Genomic DNA, 22273 nt, shown 5'->3' on the forward strand with positions numbered 1-22273 from the left:
TTGGTTGTTTTTTCATGAAGCAAAATAAAATGCATGAAGTCAGCTCTGTGCCTTTGTCCTCCATTATTCAGCTTCAAAATGCTGAGTTAAATTAGAATTTCATAGTATGCATTCTGCATTGGAAACTTGTCATATGTTTTTTTCAAATCCAAAGCATTGGCCTGATTTAGAACTGGGATACTGTTTTACAAATAAGAAATCCATTTGTCCTCTGCTTGGATATTCCTGTGGTAGAGTGTTAATGGGGATGGCCCAATGAGCCTTACAGATTTCATTTCTGACTTCTAATTAGATATTCTTAATTTTTAACAGTCATAACTTAGGCACAGGTAACATTTAGAACAGTTCAGACATTATTTGGAGACACAGGTACACTTTTGTGCTCAACTGTTTGTTTTTTTAGCACCAAGTGATCCTCCCAAAGATGTTCAGTATTCAAACCTCAGTTCTTCATCAATACTTCTTTTTTGGACACCTCCTTCAAAACCTAATGGGATTATACAATATTATTCTGTTTATTACAGAAATACTTCAGGTACTTTCATCCAGGTAAGACCTGAGTTTTCTCCTGTTTCTTTATTTACATCTCTCAGCTCTGTTGATAAAGACTTGGCATAGTAGAAAACGTCTCTTATCTTATGTTGACAATTATATATAGACATTTTATAAAACTCCTATTGATGTAGAAAAATGTGGTGGAGAAATAAATACATTTTAATCTGTCTGTCTATGCGTGCAGACATGCACTCAAACACACACATGTCTCTGGATCAGCTTCAAATGTGTTACCGACAATGAAGCTGACACATTTTAAGCATTCTGTATATAAATGTGGCTCTCAGTGCTATTTCTCCAGAGAATTGATGGTTTCACTTACCCTCAGTTGTTTTTCAGCTAAAAAAAATTTCCCTTTGTTTGAATATAATAGTTTTCATGCTTGGATGTGTTTGTGTATTTTTCTTCAAGTCTAAAATTTTTCCATTGTTAGTAGGAGGGGGTCATCCTCATCATCATCATTGTTATCACTTAGTATCAGATGTAATGAAAGTACCAAAATGTGCTTATTAAACTTGTGATATGCAAGGTTATAGGATTGCATAATTTTAGATGGATACGTTCTGAAATATGAACAACAATAGTTATTAAAATAGCTAAAGTGCCTTTCATTTAGAGAAATATTTTTAGTTCTTCAACTAGATTCCTTTACTTCTCCAAACTATTTCACAGAACTCTAACATTTGAAAAGAATAAAACGCTGGACAGTTGTGATTGAATCAGGAATTGGAGAGTTGGAATATAATTTGGAAAACACTGATATAGAAGAAATAATGGCCATTTAGAGAATATGTACCTTAATACTAGGAACTGTTGACTGAATGTTAATTATTACTCTGACCACTATTAAGTCATTGTATCCTTTTTAGTAGAAGAATAGAGAGGAGTCTTATTAATTCTAAGTTGCCTAATTCAATTTGTGATTAATAACCCAAGTTTAGCCACTAGAGTTAGTTCTTGTGAGCAGAAGCCTCTCTAAAGTATAACTTGCTTTAGTGCAGTTTAGGCTAGTGAAGAGTCAGAGCAGAATTCTGCACGCTGTCTTAGGCCTTACCCAGCAGTGAGTAAAAGACAGTCCAGAGGTTGATTGAATTTTAATATTCTGCTCCAGGCCCTGTAAGAGTGAGGTTGCATAAGAAAGGACAATCTGTTTATTTAACTCTGTACATCAAACAATTTTTGCTGCTTCTTTTTGTTCTGCTCTATTTGGGGAAAGAAAATGGAAATTTAAAGTGCATTTTTACCCAGTTTGTTTATAAATTTAATAATTTGTCATTATGTCATCAGGCTATTCAAATTGCAGATTTTTTTTCATGCATTTAACCAATATTCAGTATTCAAAATTCAGAGGTTCTGAACCTTTAGCAAAGGTTTTGTCTCCACTCCAGTTCACTTCACGCTCGTGTCTGATTCTGTTTTGGCTCTCTTTGTCCACATCTTAAGTAATCAAGGGCAAAAGTTTAACTATAATTTCAAGGTGATTTTATGAACTTTCTTATTCAAACCTGAGCATATAATATGATCCCATTTGCAGTTCATCTGTCTTAGAAAATGTAATCTTTTATTAAGTTATCTTAAGAATGCTTCTAAGTATGACAGCTGCAAGAAGGCACAGGCTAATGATGTTTAAACATTTCTCATATTCCTTGAAGTTCATCTGTGCTTTAATTTATTTCTAAAATTAGTTAAATATAGTATACAAATCTTCACTACTTAATTTTCTATTTTGGATTGGTAGTAGAAGAAATCATCAAAATGAAAATTATATAGCAGGATAGATGTATGGCTATTTTCTCCCTTCTCTTTCTTCTTCCCATAGACCTTTGTAGTATCCCTTATGCATGACACATCATAGTACTTCCTATTCCTGGTGTCTGCTACTTGTCTTAGCTCCCTCATCCCATAGCAGATAATGTGAAGAAAAGGATTGTGTGTGACTCTTGTCTTTCCATCCCCTGATATCCTCTGCTACTATATCATAATGCTCAATAAACGTTTAATCAGAGAACATAAAAATAATTATAGCAGATCAACGTTATTTTCAGTAATTAGTTATGATTTGGAGCATGTAAGTTGGTTGTGATCTGTCCTTCAGACTTTGTGGAGTTTAAGCTCCTTGCTACTACATGGCAATCCATCTTGTACCTCCTCCAGTTGTGGCCCATTGGGTTTCATATTAACTCTTATCCATTTTAACATTTACCCACTTTTGTCCCCTCAGTGTGCCTGACACAGTGTCTTTTATTAAAAAGTGTTAAATAAGTACTGATTTGATTAATCAAGTTTGAGAAGTTTTTACTAAATACCTTCTGACTGTATTTATATTCTCAAAGAATAAGCCTTAATTAGATAATTTGAACCACAAGACTTTTTTTTCCCCCTCAAAATAAATAGATGAATGGGATAATCATTTGGATAACTGATCTGGTTCTAAATGTGTTTACATGTCTGTGCATGTTTACTCACACTCAGCATGAATAAATTCTGGGTGATTCAGAGTAATTTGTTACTTAATTGTCATCAGGCTCATATGTAATCAGAGTAAATTTTATAGCAAAAAAAATAGAAAGGCTCCATTAGTATTTTAAGAGATAAATTATATAAGCCAGTTATGCCATCTGTAAAGTATATGTGTTGGAAGATATTAAAGTTCCCAGATCACATTTTTTGTGAGATTAATAATGTCTTATCTTGTCTATTCGGAGAAGGCAATGGCACCCCACTCCAGTACTCTTGCCCGGAAAATCCGTGGACGGAGGAGCCTAGTAGGCTGCAGTCCATGGGGTCGCTAAGAGTCGGACACAACTGAGCGACTTCACTTTCACTTTTTACTTTCATGCATTGGAGAAGGAAATGGCAACCCACTCCAGTATTCTTGTCTGGAGAATCTCAGGGATAGAGGAGCCTAATGGGCTGCTGTCTATGGAGTCACACAGAGTCGGACATGACTGAAGCAACATAGCAGCAGCAGCAGCATCTTGTCTATTACTTAATAAGTCACCACAAAATTGAAGTAGATTTCATGACACTCACTGCCCCACATACTGTCAAAGAACCACAAAATTTTGCAGAATTTAGTTTGTTGATACATCACAGAACCATGCTAACTATAAATTTTAGTCAAATTGATTATCCTATGTTATTAATTCAAATTCGCCTTTTACTATTTATTACTTTTCTTTTATCATGTGCCAGAGATGGTGTTGCTTTATTTGTCTCATATAGTCTAATCTTCAGAAGCCCTCTGTGAAGGCTTTTGAAGAGGTTCTTCCCATTTTACAGTTAGAGGATGAGAAGTTTTGTGATCAGATGATTTATCCAGGACTTCTGTCCAAATTGAATACAGGTCTTTGGACTCTAAGGACTTTGTGCAGATTGGAATGATTCAGATTTCTCTGTATAGAAATATATTATTATAAAATTATTCATACTTAATTCATATTTAATTACATGACTTTTTAAAAAGTCTATTTTTCTTTATTTAGAGTTGATTTTGACCATGTTTTGTATTTAAAATTTGGTGAAGGGGGCAATGATTACAATTCCTTGATTATCATAAAATGGCTTGGAACAAATATAACTAGGAGTCAGGCAAGAGAATTTAAAATTTTTTTTTTTAGCTCATGTGAGAGTGTATCCAGTGCTTTCCTATTTCTCTACATGAGAGTAGAAAAAGAAAGGAAAGGAAAAAGAAAAGAAAAGGAAATGAAAGGAAAAAGAAAAGAAAAAGAAATTGTAACCATTTGAACTCATAGAGGTGAAGACTTTCATAATTCCTACATTGTTGATAGGAAGGAAAAAAAGAAAATTTTTATAGTATCCCCAAACTTGCGTAAAAATATGTAGCCAAATTTTGAAAAATACTTGACTGTTTTGTAAGCGACTATACTGATCAGCACACTGTAGCTATTTCGGTTCACTACTGGACCTTCCCCACTGCCAGCTAAGCTTGGAGTTTTAACTCTTTGCTAATCTGTGTATCATTTTAATAAAACTGCTACCACTGATTCCTCTTTTAGTACAAATATATTTCCAGTTTAATTATTGCAATAAAAAAATTCTATGTTGATTTTCCTCAAAAGTTAACATATTAAAACAATGAGGCAACCGATCTATGATACTTTGAAATGCTTATGTATACTAAAAATATATTCTGAACAATTAAAAACAATATGTTTATTTTTCAGAATTTTACACTCCATGAAGTAAATGACTTTGACAATATGACCGTATCTGCAATAATAGATAAACTGGCAATATTCAGCTACTATACATTTTGGGTAACAGCAAGTACTTCAGTTGGAAATGGGAATAAAAGCAGTGGCATAGTTCACGTATATACAGATCAAGACAGTATGTAAATGAAAAGCATTTGTTAATCTTTAATAGGATTAATTTAAAACTTTATAATTTTTCAGAATCTTTTTCTATTTGTATGTATTGGTGATAAAATCTATATTTTATTTAGGCACATTTAACTAGTCAGAGAAATTTGAAAATGCATTAATACAGCTGTAAACCTATTACAACAGTAACAACCTTTTCTATTCAAGGAAACTGCTACCATCCATTTATAAAAATTCTGTCACCTTTATTCAAAAGATATCACAGCCATAGGTTAATGAAATATACGGTTAATGAAAAATACTGACGTGAAAAATACTGTTGCATGTGTAGACAGATTTTCCAATACTTCATTTGCTCTAGAAATGACATTGTTCCTCTCTCTAGCAACTTGTTTCCTTTTCAGTCTTTGAACTCACGAAGGACTTTATGCAGCATTTTGTTCCTATTGTGTTTATGACTAAATGACCCAAATACCTTTTTTTTTTTCTTTAACTCTGGCAGTTTCCTCTTATGTGGATGCTGCATCATCCTGTTTGTGCGGAGTATTCAGAAAACTATAATGACTGAAGCTCTTGTGTTTTAGGTTTCCGTTTCGAGAATACAGTGATGCGTGGGTCACTGCCTGCTTCTTCTTGTCGTTGCTTCTATGGTCCATTTATTTTTAAAAGGCTAGTCTCTTATTGAGAAACAATATTGACCTAAATTGCTGCTGGAGTAAAATTGCATGTTTAGTATTTGAAGATTATAAATTGACAGACACTTAAAGTATGAAGAGTGAATGCTTTCCCCATTGTTGGGATAATCTTTCAAATTGTTTACTCACTGATGAGCAGTGTAGCTAGGATAGAATATGCAGAATTTATAAGTTTGGGGGAGTTTTAGCTAAAAAGTTTAGAGCAGTATGTGGTCAACATCATTTCAGGCATTCTTTAAATGGAGATCTCTCCCAAGATTTTCACCAACCTATAATGTTTTATCAGTCAATATTAGAGCACCATAAATAATAAATCCTGTGCACTATTCCTGGTGAGAGGTCCTAGGTGACTTCATATGTACAATAAGGATAATCTCCAGAAGAAAGAAATTAAAAATCTGAGTATACATGTATATATCCATACTTGCACACTCATAGTCTCATATACATAATTTCCATCACATACTCAAAATCTACACAGACTCATAATACCCATTTTGTAGGAAAGAAAAGCCAAGAGGGTATTGTATAAAACAATTCACACATATTAGAGATGAAAAGGTTTACCTTGAATGATTTGAACATAATTTTAATGTAATTTTTTAGATTTTAATTTTAATGTAATTTTAATGTAATTATTTAGAAGGTATTTTGTAGTAGATGATGTTACCACGTGTGGATCTAAACACCGTAGAAGCTGGTGAGGTAGTAGGTGCCCTTTCAACAGTGAGCCTCCGGTTTGTGAATTTACTTCAGTTTTACCTAGGGTGACTGATGATTTTTATATTTTGCACGTTACCTATCATAGTACCTGAAGGAGTTGTGGGAAACCTGACTTACGAGTCCATTTCGTCAACTGCAGTAAATGTCAGCTGGGGCCCTCCGTCTCAACCCAATGGTCTAGTCTTCTACTATGTTTCTCTGAGCTCACAGCAGACGCCGCGCCACGTGAGACCACCTCTAGTTACGTATGAGAGAAGCATGTATTTTGATAATCTGGACAAATATACTGACTATATCTTAAAAGTCACTCCATCAACAGAAAAGGGATTCTCTGATGCATATACTGCCCAACTACACATCAGAACTGAAGAAGATGGTAGGCTGGAACCTTCTATTGCCTATTACGCAGATAGTTGGTGTTCTCTTATTTAGATTGCTTTCTGCTAGAAAAAGTTATTCTTACCACTACATAGATTCTGTTTGTTCTTAAGTAATTAGCCTTTCAATAAACACAATAAGGTTTACAGTTTCTTAAAATTAAAATAATTACCTGTTGATAAAATTAAGTCCCATTATTAATGAAGCCTCTTCTTTTTGATACTAATTCACTTTTGTTTCATTTAATATTCTTTTTTTCTTTTATAGTCCCAGAAACTTCACCAATAATCAACACTTTTAAAAACCTTTCCTCTACCTCAGTTCTTTTATCATGGGATCCCCCAGTAAAACCAAATGGTGCAATAATAAGTTATGATTTAACTTTACAAGGACCAAGTGAGAATTATTCTTTCGTTACTTCTGATAACTATGTAATACTGGACGAGCTCTCACCATTTACATTATACAGTTTTTTTGCTGCAGCAAGAACTATAAAAGGACTCGGTCCTTCCAGTGTCCTTTTCTTTTACACAGATGAGTCAGGTAAGCCAGAATCCGTGTTTCTTCCAATGATTTTACTGTTGCAGCACTTGCTCTTTTTAAGGAAAAGCATGGAAAATGAAAGGATATTTGATTGTCTATTTGTAACAGGCTGACAACTATTCATCTGCTTTGCCGAACATTTTAACGTTGAGTTTCAGAACAAATTGTTCTGTTTAAAGCTACTTTGGAACTTCTGAGTTCCAAGTACAAAGCCTCACGACTTATGCTCTTTATTTCTGCAATTAAAATATGACCCGTTTATAAATCTTTCTTAACTAGTGTCTTCCAGAAGCTAGAGTCACGATGATGTTTTTCTGCTAAAAATGTTATGAATGTAAGTTTTGTAATGTGTTTTCCTGCAGTGCCTTTAGCGCCTCCTCAAAATTTGACTTTAGTCAACTACACTTCAGACCTTGTATGGCTGAAATGGAGCCCAAGTCCTGTTCCAGGCGGTATTGTTAAAATATATAGTTTAAAAATTCATGAACATGAAACTGATACTATATTTTATAAGGTAGGTCGATTATAACACCGTATGTTTATTCCAAAAACTTAGACATTCTTGTAAAATATTTTGACATGCGGGGGGAAATGGACTGTTTTAAATAACACAAAACCCATCTTTAAAAAAAAAAAATCTCTTTGGTTTCCCACAATTTAAGGATGCTTGAGGAAAACACAGCAAACATTTGTCAGGTATGGAAGTAAAGTGCTTTGTAGAGCATTTTAATAGAATTTAAAGTTTTTAGATATCTGTAAGTTAAGAAATCATTACACCATTTTGTTAATGCTGCAAAAGTATACAGTAAATTTTTTCAGACTGTTTATAACCTGTTATTGTCTTAAGTGTAATATATTTCTGCAGTCATCCCCCTAAGCTGCAAGGGTTACATTCCAGGACCGCCAGTGCATGTCTGAGACCAAGGATAGTACTAAACCTATGTTCTGTTTTTTCTTATACATCCATAGCTGTGATAAAGTTTACTTTATAAGTTAGGCACAGTAAGAGATTAACAACCATAACAACAAAATTTAAAAAATTAAAATAAACTGTAAAGAGTTAGATGAATGTTGTCTCTCTCTCTCAAAACATCTTCTTTTACAAATTTAACACCTTTTCCATCTTAAGGGAGCATTTATCATACACTATCGCCATAACTTTTGCAGTTTGAGATACAACAGCAAAACTTGTACAGTTTTTTCCCTTCTTCCCCAATTCATAGCATTTCACAGAAGCTTCGTTTTTACCCCAGATCTTGGCAGCCTCAGCATACAATTTTTTTTTCTCTCCTTATTAAGTTGAGAACTTTCATCTTTTCAATTAAAGGAAGCACTGATGGCTTCTCTTTGGCATCTCTGAATTGCCAGCATCACTACGCTTGTACTTTGGGACCATTATTAAGTAAAATAAAGGTGCACTGAATACAAGACTGTGCTACCCCACAGTTGATCGGATAACCAAAAAGCCCGTGGACTAGCAGGCAGGCAATGCTGGACGCAGGGATAATTCACACCCAGGGCAAGATGAAGCAGGACGCCTGGAGACTGCATCACGCAACTTAGACCAGCTCACAATGTACAAGTTATGAATTTCTGTCTCTTGAATTTTCCATTTAGTATCTTGAATTGAGCTTGACTGCAGGTAACTGAAACTGTGGAAAATGAAACCATAACTAAGGGAAAACTACCAAGTGTTCAAAGAAGTACCAAGTGAATATTTTTAACCTTTTCAGAGATGTGTTTATCCTGGACTGCTAGTAACCTTCCCAGATATAGTATAATTTCACACTAATTGGTCTTTTAAGATATATCATTATTCTTTTTCCTTCAGTGCTAATTAGTTTCCATTCTAAACACCCTTTACTCCTCCATTTTTAGGTTTCAGAATCAATGAAACATACCCAAAGAACTAATGTAACAAAGGATCTCAAGTATACCTGTATGATTTATAGCACCTAATTGCCAAAATATACTGTAATAGACTAGCATTTATTTGAGTATTTTTTTTCCCAAAGGCAAATGAAGTACTGGAATGCTTTTCAGTTACAGCATGGAGGATGCAAAAATTCTGCATAAACATTGTCCCCAGTATTATATGCATTATAATTTATTGTTGATGGTAAATTATTTTTATAGCATATGTAGCTTACAAAGTGAGTAATGCTATGGCATAAGTAATAATGATTTTTATTATCTTTAAATAATATGGAATGTGGCCATTCCTAGGATAAACATGTATGAATATTGAAGCATGGATGTATTTGTGTGATCTTTCCCTTAGAGCAGAGATGTCTACCATCAACAGCATTAGCATAGTCATGAACTAAGGACTCTGGCATCAAATTATTGGTTGGAATAATTTGCAATAATTTCCAAATGGTTGCAACCCTGCCTTCAAGACTTACTATGCTCCCTTAGGGCAGTTCCTTAACTTCTTATGACTCAAGTTTCCTCAAGTGCAAAATGGGATTTGTAAATATGCAGCCATTAAAAAGTGAAGCTTGTAAGAGGAAAATCTATATCAAACATTTTTTTTTTCAAGAAAAACATTTATTACTCTTATTTTTTGACTGTTTTATAGATTCTTTTGGATTTTCCCTTTTTTCCCCACTCTGTTGTCTTTCTCCATTTTATAGGACTATAAAATCCAGTTAAGCCTTCGAGTTTTGTTTTTTTTTTCACAGTCACATTTTTTATTATTGTTATAAACCTCTGCCCCTGTGCTGGGCATTGGCAGTTCTGTGGAGTTTTCCTTTTTCATTTTCTTTTCTCTTTTAATTTTAATTTTTTAATCTATTATTATTTTATCTACATGTATTTCTTTGTTTAGTTTTCCTACTGTTCTTACCCCGTTGCAATTAATCTTTAACATATATATCTTCTTTATCTACCTAATGCTACCATTGAAATTTCACTATAAGTATTTTTATATTATTAACATAATATGCATACCATAAAGTATTAAATATATCCTTTTTGAGGTGGAAAGAGTAGTTTTCCTTTAAAATCTGCTACTGCTTTTAGTTAGTCCTTTCTACGTCTACTTTGTCTTCTACGAATGCTCATCGCCCTACTATCTTTCCGATTCCGTTGTGTGTGCCCGATGCCGTTGTCTTTCCTCTCTCAGTGCCTGGAGCGTCTGCTTTCCTCTCACTGTGTGGCTTTCTTTCTGAGTGTGGTGTCCTGTTTTCCCTTCTGTTTTCAGCTCCCTCTGTGTCCCACACAGCACTTTCTTCTCTCTCTCACCTTCCCAGCGATATGTGCGTCTGTGGAGGCATAGTAACTCTTGGGCCGCTCCAAATGTTCCTGCCGTCCCAGTCAGGTCACTCACACGTACTGAAAGAGAAAGTTCTGCTAAAAATATGTTTGAACATATTCCTTACTCATGTCTCCCTTTTACAGTTTACTTTGTCAGTCTGTCTACTATCCAATAAGCTACTCACACTTTTTTATTATAATATGTTGAGTTCAGTAATTTCTCTGTGTACTCACTCACCCCTCCTAACCCAAGTCAAAATTTATCTGCTTGTATTTAATTTTTTTCTCCGTATACAGTTATTGGTAGATTTTTCTAATGAATATAACAGTTGCTGGATGACAGGGACCAGGTCTTATATATCTTTATAATCTCCTGGTTATCTAACCATGTGCGTTGTGAATAGTAATTAAGAAAGAATGAAAGAAAATTGTATAACACAGTGAATTCATAAAGGATTTCAATAGCTTGTAAGAGATTAATTTAAAATATGATTCTAACTATGAGTGCCCTGAGAGTTAGTATTCTTGCTAAATTTCTGCCACTGAAATGTTTAATTTATAAGTCAAACTGGTTTATATTTTGGATCAGATATAATACAGTATTCTTAAAATTATACCACATAAGAGGTTGTCTTTTTTTCCCCATAGGATAACTATTAATCTTAAGTGCTCTTTCTGTTAGGACAGTCCTCTTTGAATGAAGTCCTTGTATTTGATGGTAAAATTTTCTGTGAGACACCATATCCTTTTTGGTATATCTGTGATAACTGTTTTGTTTGTTTTTTCATTTTCCTAAGAGATTGAATAAAATTAGAAATTTAGGAATTGTGTGGGAAAATCTCATAATTTCTGAAGCTTAGCTTCATAGGAGCAGAGGTTGTTTCATGCACTGCTGTGTTCCCAGGTCCTCGCATATAACAGCTGATGAATAAATTAATTTACAAAGAGAATGTTACTGAGAACTAAAAAATGAATTTTGATGAATTCAAGAAAAATAAAGTACCACTGACTGCTCATAAGTTGGATTCCAATTGAGGACTTTAATTTTAGCAAATTTAAAGGAAGTAATCATATGTAATTCTAAGTAAAAATCAGAGAGACAAAATAAAAACAAAATACTTCAGCTTTAAAAACCAATGGCAATTATGATTTTCTTCAGTGTTGATGGGTGTCCAGTTCAACCTTGTGCCTGAGCATACCCTGGGACACGCACAAAAACTGTTTAATTTTTGAATTTTTAATTAAAAATACCCATGCTTATTAAATCATAGGTTAAACACAGAAGACATAATTTTTATGTATTAAAAATATTTCTTCCAATTATAAATAAGTTTTTTGATGATGCACTGTGACTAAGAGGTTTTTTTTTTTTTTTTTTTTCTGCTTTTCAGAATATTTCAGGTTTTCAAACTGAAGCCAAGCTTGTTGGACTGGAACCAGTCAGCACCTATTCCATCAGTATAACTGCCTTTACTAAAGTTGGAAATGGCAATCAATTTAGTAACGTAGTAAAATTCACAACCCAAGAATCAGGTTAGATGTGGTTTTTGGATCCTAAAATGTTTGATTTTGTATTTAACACTTTTCCCTTTGCTTTCTCAGTTTACGTGACTAAGTATCAATATTTAATTGTTCACTCAAAGAAGCTGAATTTTAGTGCTTTCAGGCTAGACTGGATATTGTCGTTTGCAATCAAATAGATATATATTTATGCATGTTTTTTCATTTTGGACCAAGGAAGTTGAAATAAAAGACTAGTTTAGGAGCAAAGTACACTACTAGATATATATGAAAATTACCCAGTTCCTAGTACTACCTGAGATTGCTGGGGGGGGGGAAAAGAGAAAAGCTAAAAAAAGTTAATCACCTTTAACTGGTTGATTCATATTTTCATGAAAAAAATCTATGATTTTTTTTGTATATTGTACAAAATATTGTTACTATATATACAATAATGTATATTGTAACATTTGAAGAGTACTTTCGTGCATTGGAGAAGGAAATGGCAACCCACTCCAGTGTTCTTGCCTGGAGAATCCCAAGGATGGGGGAGTCTGGTGGGCTGCCGTCTATGGGGTCGCACAGAGTCGGACACGACTGAAGCGACTTAGCAGCAGCAGCAGCAGTCAGGATGTAAGCTTGTATTTCTCCCTAGTTCATCTGTGACATGTGGTGGGGACTATGAAGACTATGAAATACCATTGGTCTAATTAAACAACTTACCTGTGTGTCGTGACATGCCATGGCTCAATTTTGTGTGTCAAATAGTTTTCATGTAGAACTGATTTAAAAATTTAATACTTTTCCTTCTCAACTGGAAGCACATGTTTTTTAAAGGCATCTCTTCCTCACTCTCTCTTTTTTTTCCTTAATTGATTAAGCACTTGATTCTGTGCTAGTCATTTCTTCCCTGTAGGTCTGGATGCATTTAGTGAATCCCTAAATTAAAATTGTAGACCACTGACTGATAATCATTTCACATTAATTTGTGAATACCTGATACTTTGTTTTCATGGCATGCCCCTAAGATATGCTTAGTAAATAGTATTTATAGTGGATAAAAGTGCACCCTCTGAAATCAGTGTCTGGATTTGAATCCAAGCTCTGCGACTTACTAGTAAAACCTTGGCAAAGGCACATGACTCCTCTGAGCCTCTATATCTTTAACCAAAAAGAAACATATTTTATCAGTAGCCATCCATAGCTGTTATGAAAAAATATTTGAAGAGATCTATATAAAGCACTTTAATTAGAGTATTGGACACACAAGTACTCAAAAAATAGTACTGATGCCCTGTTCCCATAATTCAGATGAAGAAGCTGTGATTCAGGCAGTGAGATGAAAAGGGCTGAGAAAATTAGTGGAAAAACTGAACTGAAACCTCAGCCTCTGACCTGTAGTGACAAGTGGACATGACTGCAGGAAATGTGTATCATAAATTAGTGATACTATGGAAAAATGCTGAACCCATAAAGAAAAAAGAAACATTTAAACCATTTACATGCATATTACACTGATAAAGATTAAGGCTAATCTTGTAGACAGTGTTCTAAAAACCTATAAATATATTTTACCAGTGAAATAAAATAATTCCATAAAACCCTATGCCCTGATTAGTTAAATACAATTTTCAACTTGAAGTGTTATAATATCTGCTGGTTAATTAATTGTTTTTAGGTTTATAGAGTCAGTAAAACGGATGTTCACAAAATCTAGGTTTATAATCTACACTTAAGCACATTATCAACTATCTCTTGTTCATTTATTTTTGAAAATAATGGTATATGTTTTTGAAAATAAGAAAGCAAATAATTAAACATATGTAACTGCCAGAACCTTGGATCAGCAGAGGAATCATCTTTTCTTTAAATGCCACACACCCTCCCTAAGTTATTCTCCTTTAGTTCTGATGCCTTTGTGTTACAGAGGATGAAGGATTTGTAAAGATAGAAATTTAGGCCAGAGGAGAGAACTGTAGGCAAGTTAAATATGACTTGAATGTTCTTTAAATAACTCTGCTTCCCCATAATGACAAGATTTTTCTTTTTACTGCTTGTTTATAATCCACAAACTGACAATATGCAAATTTTCTTTACAGCATCCTCTTTTTATTGTAACAAGATAAGCTATGCCAGCATGAGGGGACATTTAGATAATCAGATATTTCCCTAGAAGTACCTACTCTTAGGGTCACTTTGGTGGGCCTGGGGTAGTTCTCTTTAACTAGATCTGCCAAATATAGTGCCTACTTCCAAGTAAATTCAGGGAAGTTCTAGAAAAAACTGGGACTGAATTAAAAACTGGGGCTGGTTTCCATCTTCAGTCTTTTTTTTTTTGTAAGTACTGAGGGATCAGGTCTTCACGATTTTTACAAAAAAGTCATCTGAATATATAAGCAAAGTCCCACATTTAGTTACATGTTTCCTAGTGCTGTTAGGCCACATGGGTGAGGCGCCTGCATCTATATCTGTGTGTGCGTGCTTAGTCGTTCAGTCATGTCCGGCTCTTTGAGACCCTATGGACTATAGCCCACCAGGCCCCGCTGTCTGTGGGATTTTCCCATGGCAAGAATACTGGAGTGGGTTGTCATTTCTTTCTCTAGGGGATCTTCTTGACCCAAGGATGGAATTCACTTCTCCTGCCTTGCAGGCAGATTCTTTACCCATTTAAGCCACCTCGGGTGTTTTGCATTAGAAAGTTCCATCATAAAGTATGGCTAAGACTGCTCCTTCCCATTAAAAGATGAATAGGGCAGGCTTCAACCACTGCCTGAACTTGAAGCTGGCTACCCAGTTGCTTCTGAGTATTTAAGGCTGTGTTGATGTTGCGCCTAGGAGAATATTCAGTGGTGGATTCAGTATTGTAAGGATTGACATGGTTACATAGAAAATGGCCCATTTGATTCAGTCCATGTTAAGAAGTTTCTGAGCACATGTTGAAGGGCCCAGATGGTAAAGAATGTGCCTGCAAAGTGGGAGACCTGGGTCGATCCCTGGGTGGGGAAGATCCCCTGGAGAAAGGAATGGCTATCCACTCCAGTATTCTTGCCTGGAGAATTCCATGGACAGAGGAGCCTGGTGGGCCACAGTCCATAGGGTTGCAAAGAGTTGGACATGACTGAGTGGCTAACACACTTGAAAGGTTGATATGTTACATTTTTATTCTGTGTCTACTCCTAAACATGATTTTATCTAGCAATCACATAATTTAATCACTTATCTGTTACATGTGTATAAATTTTAACTTTGGGCATTTGCTTATCTCTTAAGTTCCAGATGTTGTACAGAACATACAGTGTATGGCAACTAGCTGGCAGTCAGCATCAGTGAAGTGGGATCCACCCAAAAAAGCAAATGGAATAATTACACATTATACGATAACAGTTGAAAGGAATGCTACAAACATCTCTTCCCAAGATCACACGTATACATTCATGAAACTTCTTGCCAATACCTCTTATGTCTTTGAAATAAGAGCTTCAACCTCCGCTGGTGAAGGTAATGAAATGACCTGCAACGTCAGCACGCTACCTGAGACAGGTAACTAATGTGTAACAGGTAACTGACCTGAAGCCAGTGATTTACCTGCAAAAGGGAACTAGCCTGCAACACATAACTGTTCCTGGACTGTGTCTTACGTTTGTCAATAACATTTGTCATCTTTAGAGCATATTTGCCCAAAACTATATAAGAAATAGTAAAAAATAGAACACATTCTTTTATTTTATTTTTAAACTTTACAGTATTGTATTGGTTTTGCCAAATATCGAAATGAATCCACCACAGGTATACATGTGTTCCCCATCCTGAACCCTCCTCCCTCCTCCCTCCCCATACCATCCCTCTGGGTCGTCCCAGTGCACCAGCCCCAAGCATCCAGTATCATGCATCGAACCTAGACTGGCAACTCGTTTCATATATGATATTATACATATTTCAATGCCATTCTCCCAAATCATCCCACCTTCTCCCTCTCCCACAGAGTCCAAAAGACTGTTCTGTACATCAGTGTCTCTCTTGCTGTCTCGTACACAGGGTTATTGTTACCATCTTTCTAAATTCCATATATATGCGTTAGTATACTGTATTGGTGTTTTTCTTTCTGGCTTACTTCACTCTGTATAATAGGCTCCAGTTTCATCCACCTCATTAGAACTGATTCAAATGTATTCTTTTTAATGGCTGAGTAATACTCCATTATGTATTTGTACCATAGCTTTCTTATCCATTCATCTGCTGATGGACATCTAGGTTGCTTCCATGTCCTGGCTATTATAAACAGTGCTGCGATGAACATTGGGGTACATGTGTCTCTTTCAATTCTGGTTTCCTCAGTGTGTATGCCCAGCAGTGGGATTGCTGGATCATAAGGCAGTTCTATCCCACATGTTACGTAAGGACCAGCTCGTGGTACATTGAACCACCTCCACAGCAATGGGAGACTGAAAGGAGGGAAAAAGAGAAAATCTTTTGTGTTTTACAAGTATGTATTTCTTATTATATAAACACCAAACACTGAATTATGTCTTATCATAATTTAAAATAGGGGCTAAATATATAATATCTTTTTAAAGTTGATTTTTGTGGCATTGTTAATGCTTCCCTGAATTCCATAGTTGCAGTGTCAGCTCATTTTTTTCTATTTCCTTCTCTTTATAATGGTCTTCATCTTTATATTGTTGGGATAAGGATATCCAGGTCACTAAGCTCTAGTTTTCAAAGAAGAAAACTCTCACCCTCCCTAACAGTGATCCGTCCTATATCATAATCTCTTTCATCTTCTACCATCTCTAATGATTATACTTCTTCGTATCAATGAGAACCTGATTCCTTCCTGGTAATACCACTTCCCTGGAGGTCCTCTCTAGTGGGGACTGGGGTTGACATAATTGTTTACCTCTGGCACGTCTAGATCCTTATCTTGGAAATGTCTTTTAGCCCTTTCCTCCTTTTGAAATCAGCATCACCCAGTTTTCTCGACTTTTCTGTCTTCGAGGCTGTACACCACAGAGCTTCAGGACACAGTGTGACTTCTCTCTGATTTCAGCATCCAAGTCAGCATCCTTTAAGGCAACATTTCTTGAGACTTCAGGGTTTTCCTGTTTGTCTGGAATGGATGCATCTCAAAATATGTCATCGTGATTCATCTTCCAGGAGATTCCCTACTCTGAATGGACCTCACTGTTTGTTTTCACTAGATGCTGACTGATGAACAGTGCTGGAGAAAAATGTAAATGGTTCTACCTTGTTGAGCTATTTTCTAACTCTCCCAACTGCCCTACAATCTGCTATACAGTGTACATCCCTGGTTTACACTTCATCAATTTTCGACAGGAAAATTCTGCTCTTACTCAGAACATAATCTACCCCCAGTATCATCCATCTTTGATGTTCTTATCCATTTTACTAATAGCATCAAAGATATTGATTTGCTTTCCTTCAAAATTTACCCATATCTTTATTTATCTCTCAAAATATCCTCCCTTGGGGATGTCACCCACCGCCTTTCTGTTTGCAGGAATCTCACTGCTCATTTTTGTTTCAAACTCATGTCGCCTCTAAAACATAGCTCCATCAATTTGATCTCCTTTCTCACACACTTTATTTTCTTTCTCACTCTTTTGTGTGCATACACACACACAAACAACCCCACCAGTTGTTAGAAAATTTCAACTGAGGCCCTGGTTGGTATATCAGCCCTAACTATATTCAAAGTGGAATTCATGAAATGTGGATTCTCCTTTTCTTCCTCACTTTTCTGTACCTGTTCTTTATAATCAGTTGGGGACAAAGCCTTATATTTTTAATGTGATTCTTCCTCCCACCTCTCCTACATATAATCAGGGCTTATCAATTCAATCTCTGCCGTTTGCCACTTCTTCAACTTGACTGTCCCCATTTAATTTCAGACTTGCTGCTTCCTATAATAATACCCTAAAGTGGCCTTATCACCCATACTTATCCAGCCTGCCCATCAGTACCATCTTTCCACCCACTTACTTTGATTGAATTGGCTCTAATATTCAATCTAGAACCTTTATGTGTTGGCTGTTGAATTTTATTTCCTGAAGGATAAGAATTAAATGTACAGATTTTAAGTATCTGAAGCACAGAGGTGATAATGAAAGTTGATGTGTGTAAGAGATGGCTCAGAATGCTCCAGAAGTTTTACTTACTCTTGTATACAAGTCTTTAATGATATGCTAAGTATTAAAACTCAGAGAAGGCAATGGCACCCCACTCCAGTACTCTTGCCTGGAAAATCCCATGGACGGAGGAGCCTGGTGGGCTGCAGTCCATGGGTTCGCGAAGAGTCGGACACGACTGAGCAACTTCACTTTCACTTTTCACTTTCATGCATTGGAGAAGGAAATGGCAACCCACTCCAGTGTTCTTGCCTGAAGAATCCCAGGGAGGGAAGAGCCTGGTGGGCTGCCGTCTATGGGGTTGCACAGACTCGGACACAACTGAAGCGATTCAGCAGCAGCAGCATTAAAACTACAGATTCCTGGACATCACCCTAGACTTGGCTGAATCTCCCAAGAGATGAAGCCTAACAATCTATACTCTGAAGCATCTCTCTGATGACTTTGTAAATTTGGGGAATGACTGGACTAGAAGACCTAGGGATTTTGATGGCAGGTGATATGTAGCAGAGAGGACAGGCAAACAGTGTCAGAGAGATCCAGAAAGGGGTGGCAGGTGTTTCCTCAGTGGGTGGGCAGCAGATCATCACCACTCAGAGTCTGAGAGAGGGATATATGTTCACATCCAGGCAGGTGGTCTCCACCAGGGTGGTCTAGTACCAGGTACAATGGTCCTGATCACTGGGCGGGAGCTGGGTCTGAGAAAAAGGGCAACAAAAGACAGGACAGAAATTCTGAGACAAATGAGAACTTTGAGACTCAGAAAACAAGACAGAGGACTCATTATTATTATTGATCCCAGTGGTACTCCAGGTGGCTGCGCAGGCACAGGAATGAAGCGGAAGTTCAATGAAAAGAGACACATAATCAAAGTATGCACACTTGAGGTAGAGCCACCTGAACTTAAGGATGGGTCTTTGTAAAAAAAGAAATCCTGTAATTAAAGACTTGAATTAGATTTCAAAAGACCACAGGAATGGAGGTTGCCGAAATTCTAAACCAATGAATTAGGCAGGTATTAGACATATTGTTCTGAGTATTCTGTGCTCCCTTGTCACTAAAGACAGTGTTTCTCAAAGTTTGGACTTCCAACTCCCTGTATCAGAACATACCTGTACATCCCTGAGGCCCCTACTCTAGACCTATGGGATCAGAGTTTAGAAAATAAAACTCACAAATCTTCATTTAAACAAGATAGGTGGGTGAGACAGTGCTGAAATTTGAGTACCATTCTATTCCACTGTGTATGTATACTCTTTGCTTGTGGAGACTGTCTTACTTGTCTTTGTTTTTACTAACAGTTCACAGCAGAGAGACATGGGCATTCTAGGCACTCAGATTTTTGTAAAAGAAAGAAATGAATTGTATTTTCATGAAATGCACGATTTTTTATAAGGGTTTTACTCCAGTCTGATACATTATGTCCACATTTCCATCAGGCAAAAGTATAGATATTTTCTCTACAGTAAATGTAAAAGTTTTTTTTTCAATTAAGGAGAGTCATTCATGTGAAATATGAGTATTGCTGCTTCAAAAATATTTAAATAATTTGTCTTTGAAATTAATTTCCAGATCTAATATGTAATTGTATTTATGATTACAGTTTTTATGAGGTAAATAATTTGCTTTTATCTGGGTTCACATGAATTGTTTGTAGATGAGACGTTAGTAAGAACTAGAGATTCATTGTTCAGAATGGAAGCAGTTTTATAGCTGTTGCAAACTTCTAATTTATGGTGGTCTAAGATTAGTCACAGTGTAAAATCAGCTCTGAGTCACTGACTTTGTACTTATTTTTGACATGAAGTAAAGTCATATTTGCCTTACGCCCTTGTTGCCTAGTGTTTGACCTTAACATTCCTTCCAGAGATCATTGGGTATTTTGCTCAGTGTAAACTTGGTGATATCTGGGCACAGTTAAACACGCTTCACGATGACTGAATTTATGAGGAGATTAGCGTTCAGTGTCTAAACTGGCTGCATTGTCACAGTCAAACATATTGAAATAGGGCATATATAGACGAAGGCAGCCAAACCTGGTGATTTTAACAGTATTTTGTGTCCAAGTATATTATATTCACCAATAAAAATATTATAGCAAGTTCATGTGGATACAAGACTTAACTTTTAAAATCTCAAATTGCTTCAAAATGCGTACTCTTCTCCATTTTATTTTCAAATCTTAGTAAATATGGTTATTTACTATTGAGTTTGAAAAGTTCTTTTTGCTGGAAGTTAGTTTTTCAGTTTGGATTTATTCAAAGGTCTCCCAGGTTCAGTAATTTAGAATCCAAAGAGGAAAAGAAGTTATATTCCTTGGATGCCCAAAACTTAGAAGAAGGAAAGTGAAATATGCAGTTGTGGTTTTTAGGGTGTTCTTTTCAGCAGTGATTTATTTTTTGTTTCCCCTTTAAAATTGTGTTTGTTTATTTTGGGCTGTTCTGTCCCTGGGCTTTCTCTAGTGGCAACGTGCAAGGACTTCTCTTGGGGAGACAGGCTCTAGGACGTGTCGGCTTCAGTATTTTCCATGCATGGGCTTAGTTGGCCCACAGCATGTGGGATCTTCCTGGACCAGGGATCAAACCCGTGTCCGCTCTGTTGGCAGGTGGATTTTTTACCCCCGGGCCACCAACAAAGTCTTGGCAGTGATTTCTTTACTAGTTTTTAATAGTAGGTATTAGGTACCTAGAGGAAGTCCACTGAGCTTTCACATATATAAGCGGATCAGCATTGAATAGGAAAGTTTAATTTCCCTGTTTTCCCCCTTGTATTCTTGGTTCTTTCAAATGTCCCTGCGCTGCTTAATAGCATACATGTGAACTGTCCGTCCCCTTATGCAATGCCATGACCACCATTCCCCAAGATCTCTTTAAGAAATGTGTTTTTATGTACTTTCTTTGGTAGCTTATTTTGTGGATTTCTCTGAGCAGTGTCAAGATGACTGGGAAAAGTGTGATTATGACTAAATCTGACTTCCATTTACCAGCTTTTTTAAAAAGTGAAATATTTATACAATATAGAAGAAATCAGACCATGCTTAAGTACCAGTTAATAGAGTGAATGTGGGTGGTAAAAGTGTTGCAAATTAATGTACGAATTCAAAAGTTTACTTTTTCCATTGTCTGCATCCCACTGACATCACTCTCCTCAGTTGAGGTGAGAAGTCAAACATGCAGGCAAATTGTGTAATCCTGTTTGTTCTTAAGCAAGTGAATTGCCACATTCTAGTTACCAGTCAGTAATTGCAGAAAGCACAAAAGCCGTTATAATTGCTTGTCACAGATCAGAGAGAAATAGCTACTGTTATTGGTACTTTAATTGAAGTTCAAATGTTTTACAATGTATTTCATACAGACTTAAATGGGATTCAGTTCAGTTCAGTCGCTCAGTCGTGTCCGACTCTTTGCAACCCCATGAACCGCAGCACGCCAGGCCTCCCTGTCCATCACCAAGTCCCGGAGTGCACCCAAACTCGTGTCCATTGAGTCGGTGATGCCATCCAACCATCTCATCCTCTATCGTCCCCTTCTCCTCCTGCCCTCAGTCTTTCCTAGCATCAGGGTCTTTTCCAATGAGTCAGCTCTTCGCATGAGGTGGCCAAAGTATTGGAGTTTCAGCTTCAGCATCAGTCCTTCCAATGAACACCCAGGACTGATCTCCTTTAGGATGGATTGGTTGGATCCCCTTACAGTCCTAGGGACTCTCAAGAGTCTTCTCCAACAGTTTAAAAGCATCAATTCTTTGGTGCTCAGCTTTCTTTATGTTCCAACTCTCACATCCATACATGACCACTGGAAAAACCATAGCCTTGACTAGACGGACCTTTGTTGGCAAAGTAATGTCTCTGCTTTTTAATATGCTGTCTAGGTTGGTCATAACTTTCCTTCCAAGGAGTAAGCGTCTTTTAATTTCATGGCTGCAATCACCATAAGCAGTGATTTTGGATCCCAGAAAAATAAAGTCAGGTACTGTTTCTACTATTTCCTCATCTATTGCCATGAAGTGATGGGATCTGATGCTGCCATGATTTTAGTTTTCTGAATGTTGAGCTTTAAGCCAACTTTTTCACTTTCCTCTTTCACTTTCATCAAGAGGCTCTTTAGTTCTTCTTCACTTTCTGCCATAAGTG

General features: G+C 36.3%; 1 protein-coding gene across 12 annotated transcripts in view; it reads left to right on the forward strand.

Moving 5' to 3' along the window:
- Nucleotides 1-22273, forward strand: part of PTPRQ (protein tyrosine phosphatase receptor type Q) — a 295980-nt gene that overhangs the window by 138280 nt on the left and 135427 nt on the right. For all 12 annotated transcript variants that reach the window (XM_086398851.1, XM_086398846.1, XM_086398848.1 and 9 more), the window contains exons 37-43: nt 404-549; nt 4743-4908; nt 6405-6695; nt 6965-7240; nt 7603-7754; nt 11890-12031; nt 15269-15538. In XM_086398851.1, coding sequence (XP_086254977.1) covers nt 404-549; nt 4743-4908; nt 6405-6695; nt 6965-7240; nt 7603-7754; nt 11890-12031; nt 15269-15538 — 1443 coding nt within the window. The remainder of the gene's footprint in view (nt 1-403; nt 550-4742; nt 4909-6404; nt 6696-6964; nt 7241-7602; nt 7755-11889; nt 12032-15268; nt 15539-22273) is intronic.

This window comes from Bos grunniens, chromosome 5, assembly GCF_055505025.1.
Source record: "Bos grunniens cultivar Pamir isolate PY7600 chromosome 5, Bosgru_T2T1.0, whole genome shotgun sequence".
Classification (NCBI taxonomy): Eukaryota; Metazoa; Chordata; class Mammalia; order Artiodactyla; family Bovidae; genus Bos; species Bos grunniens.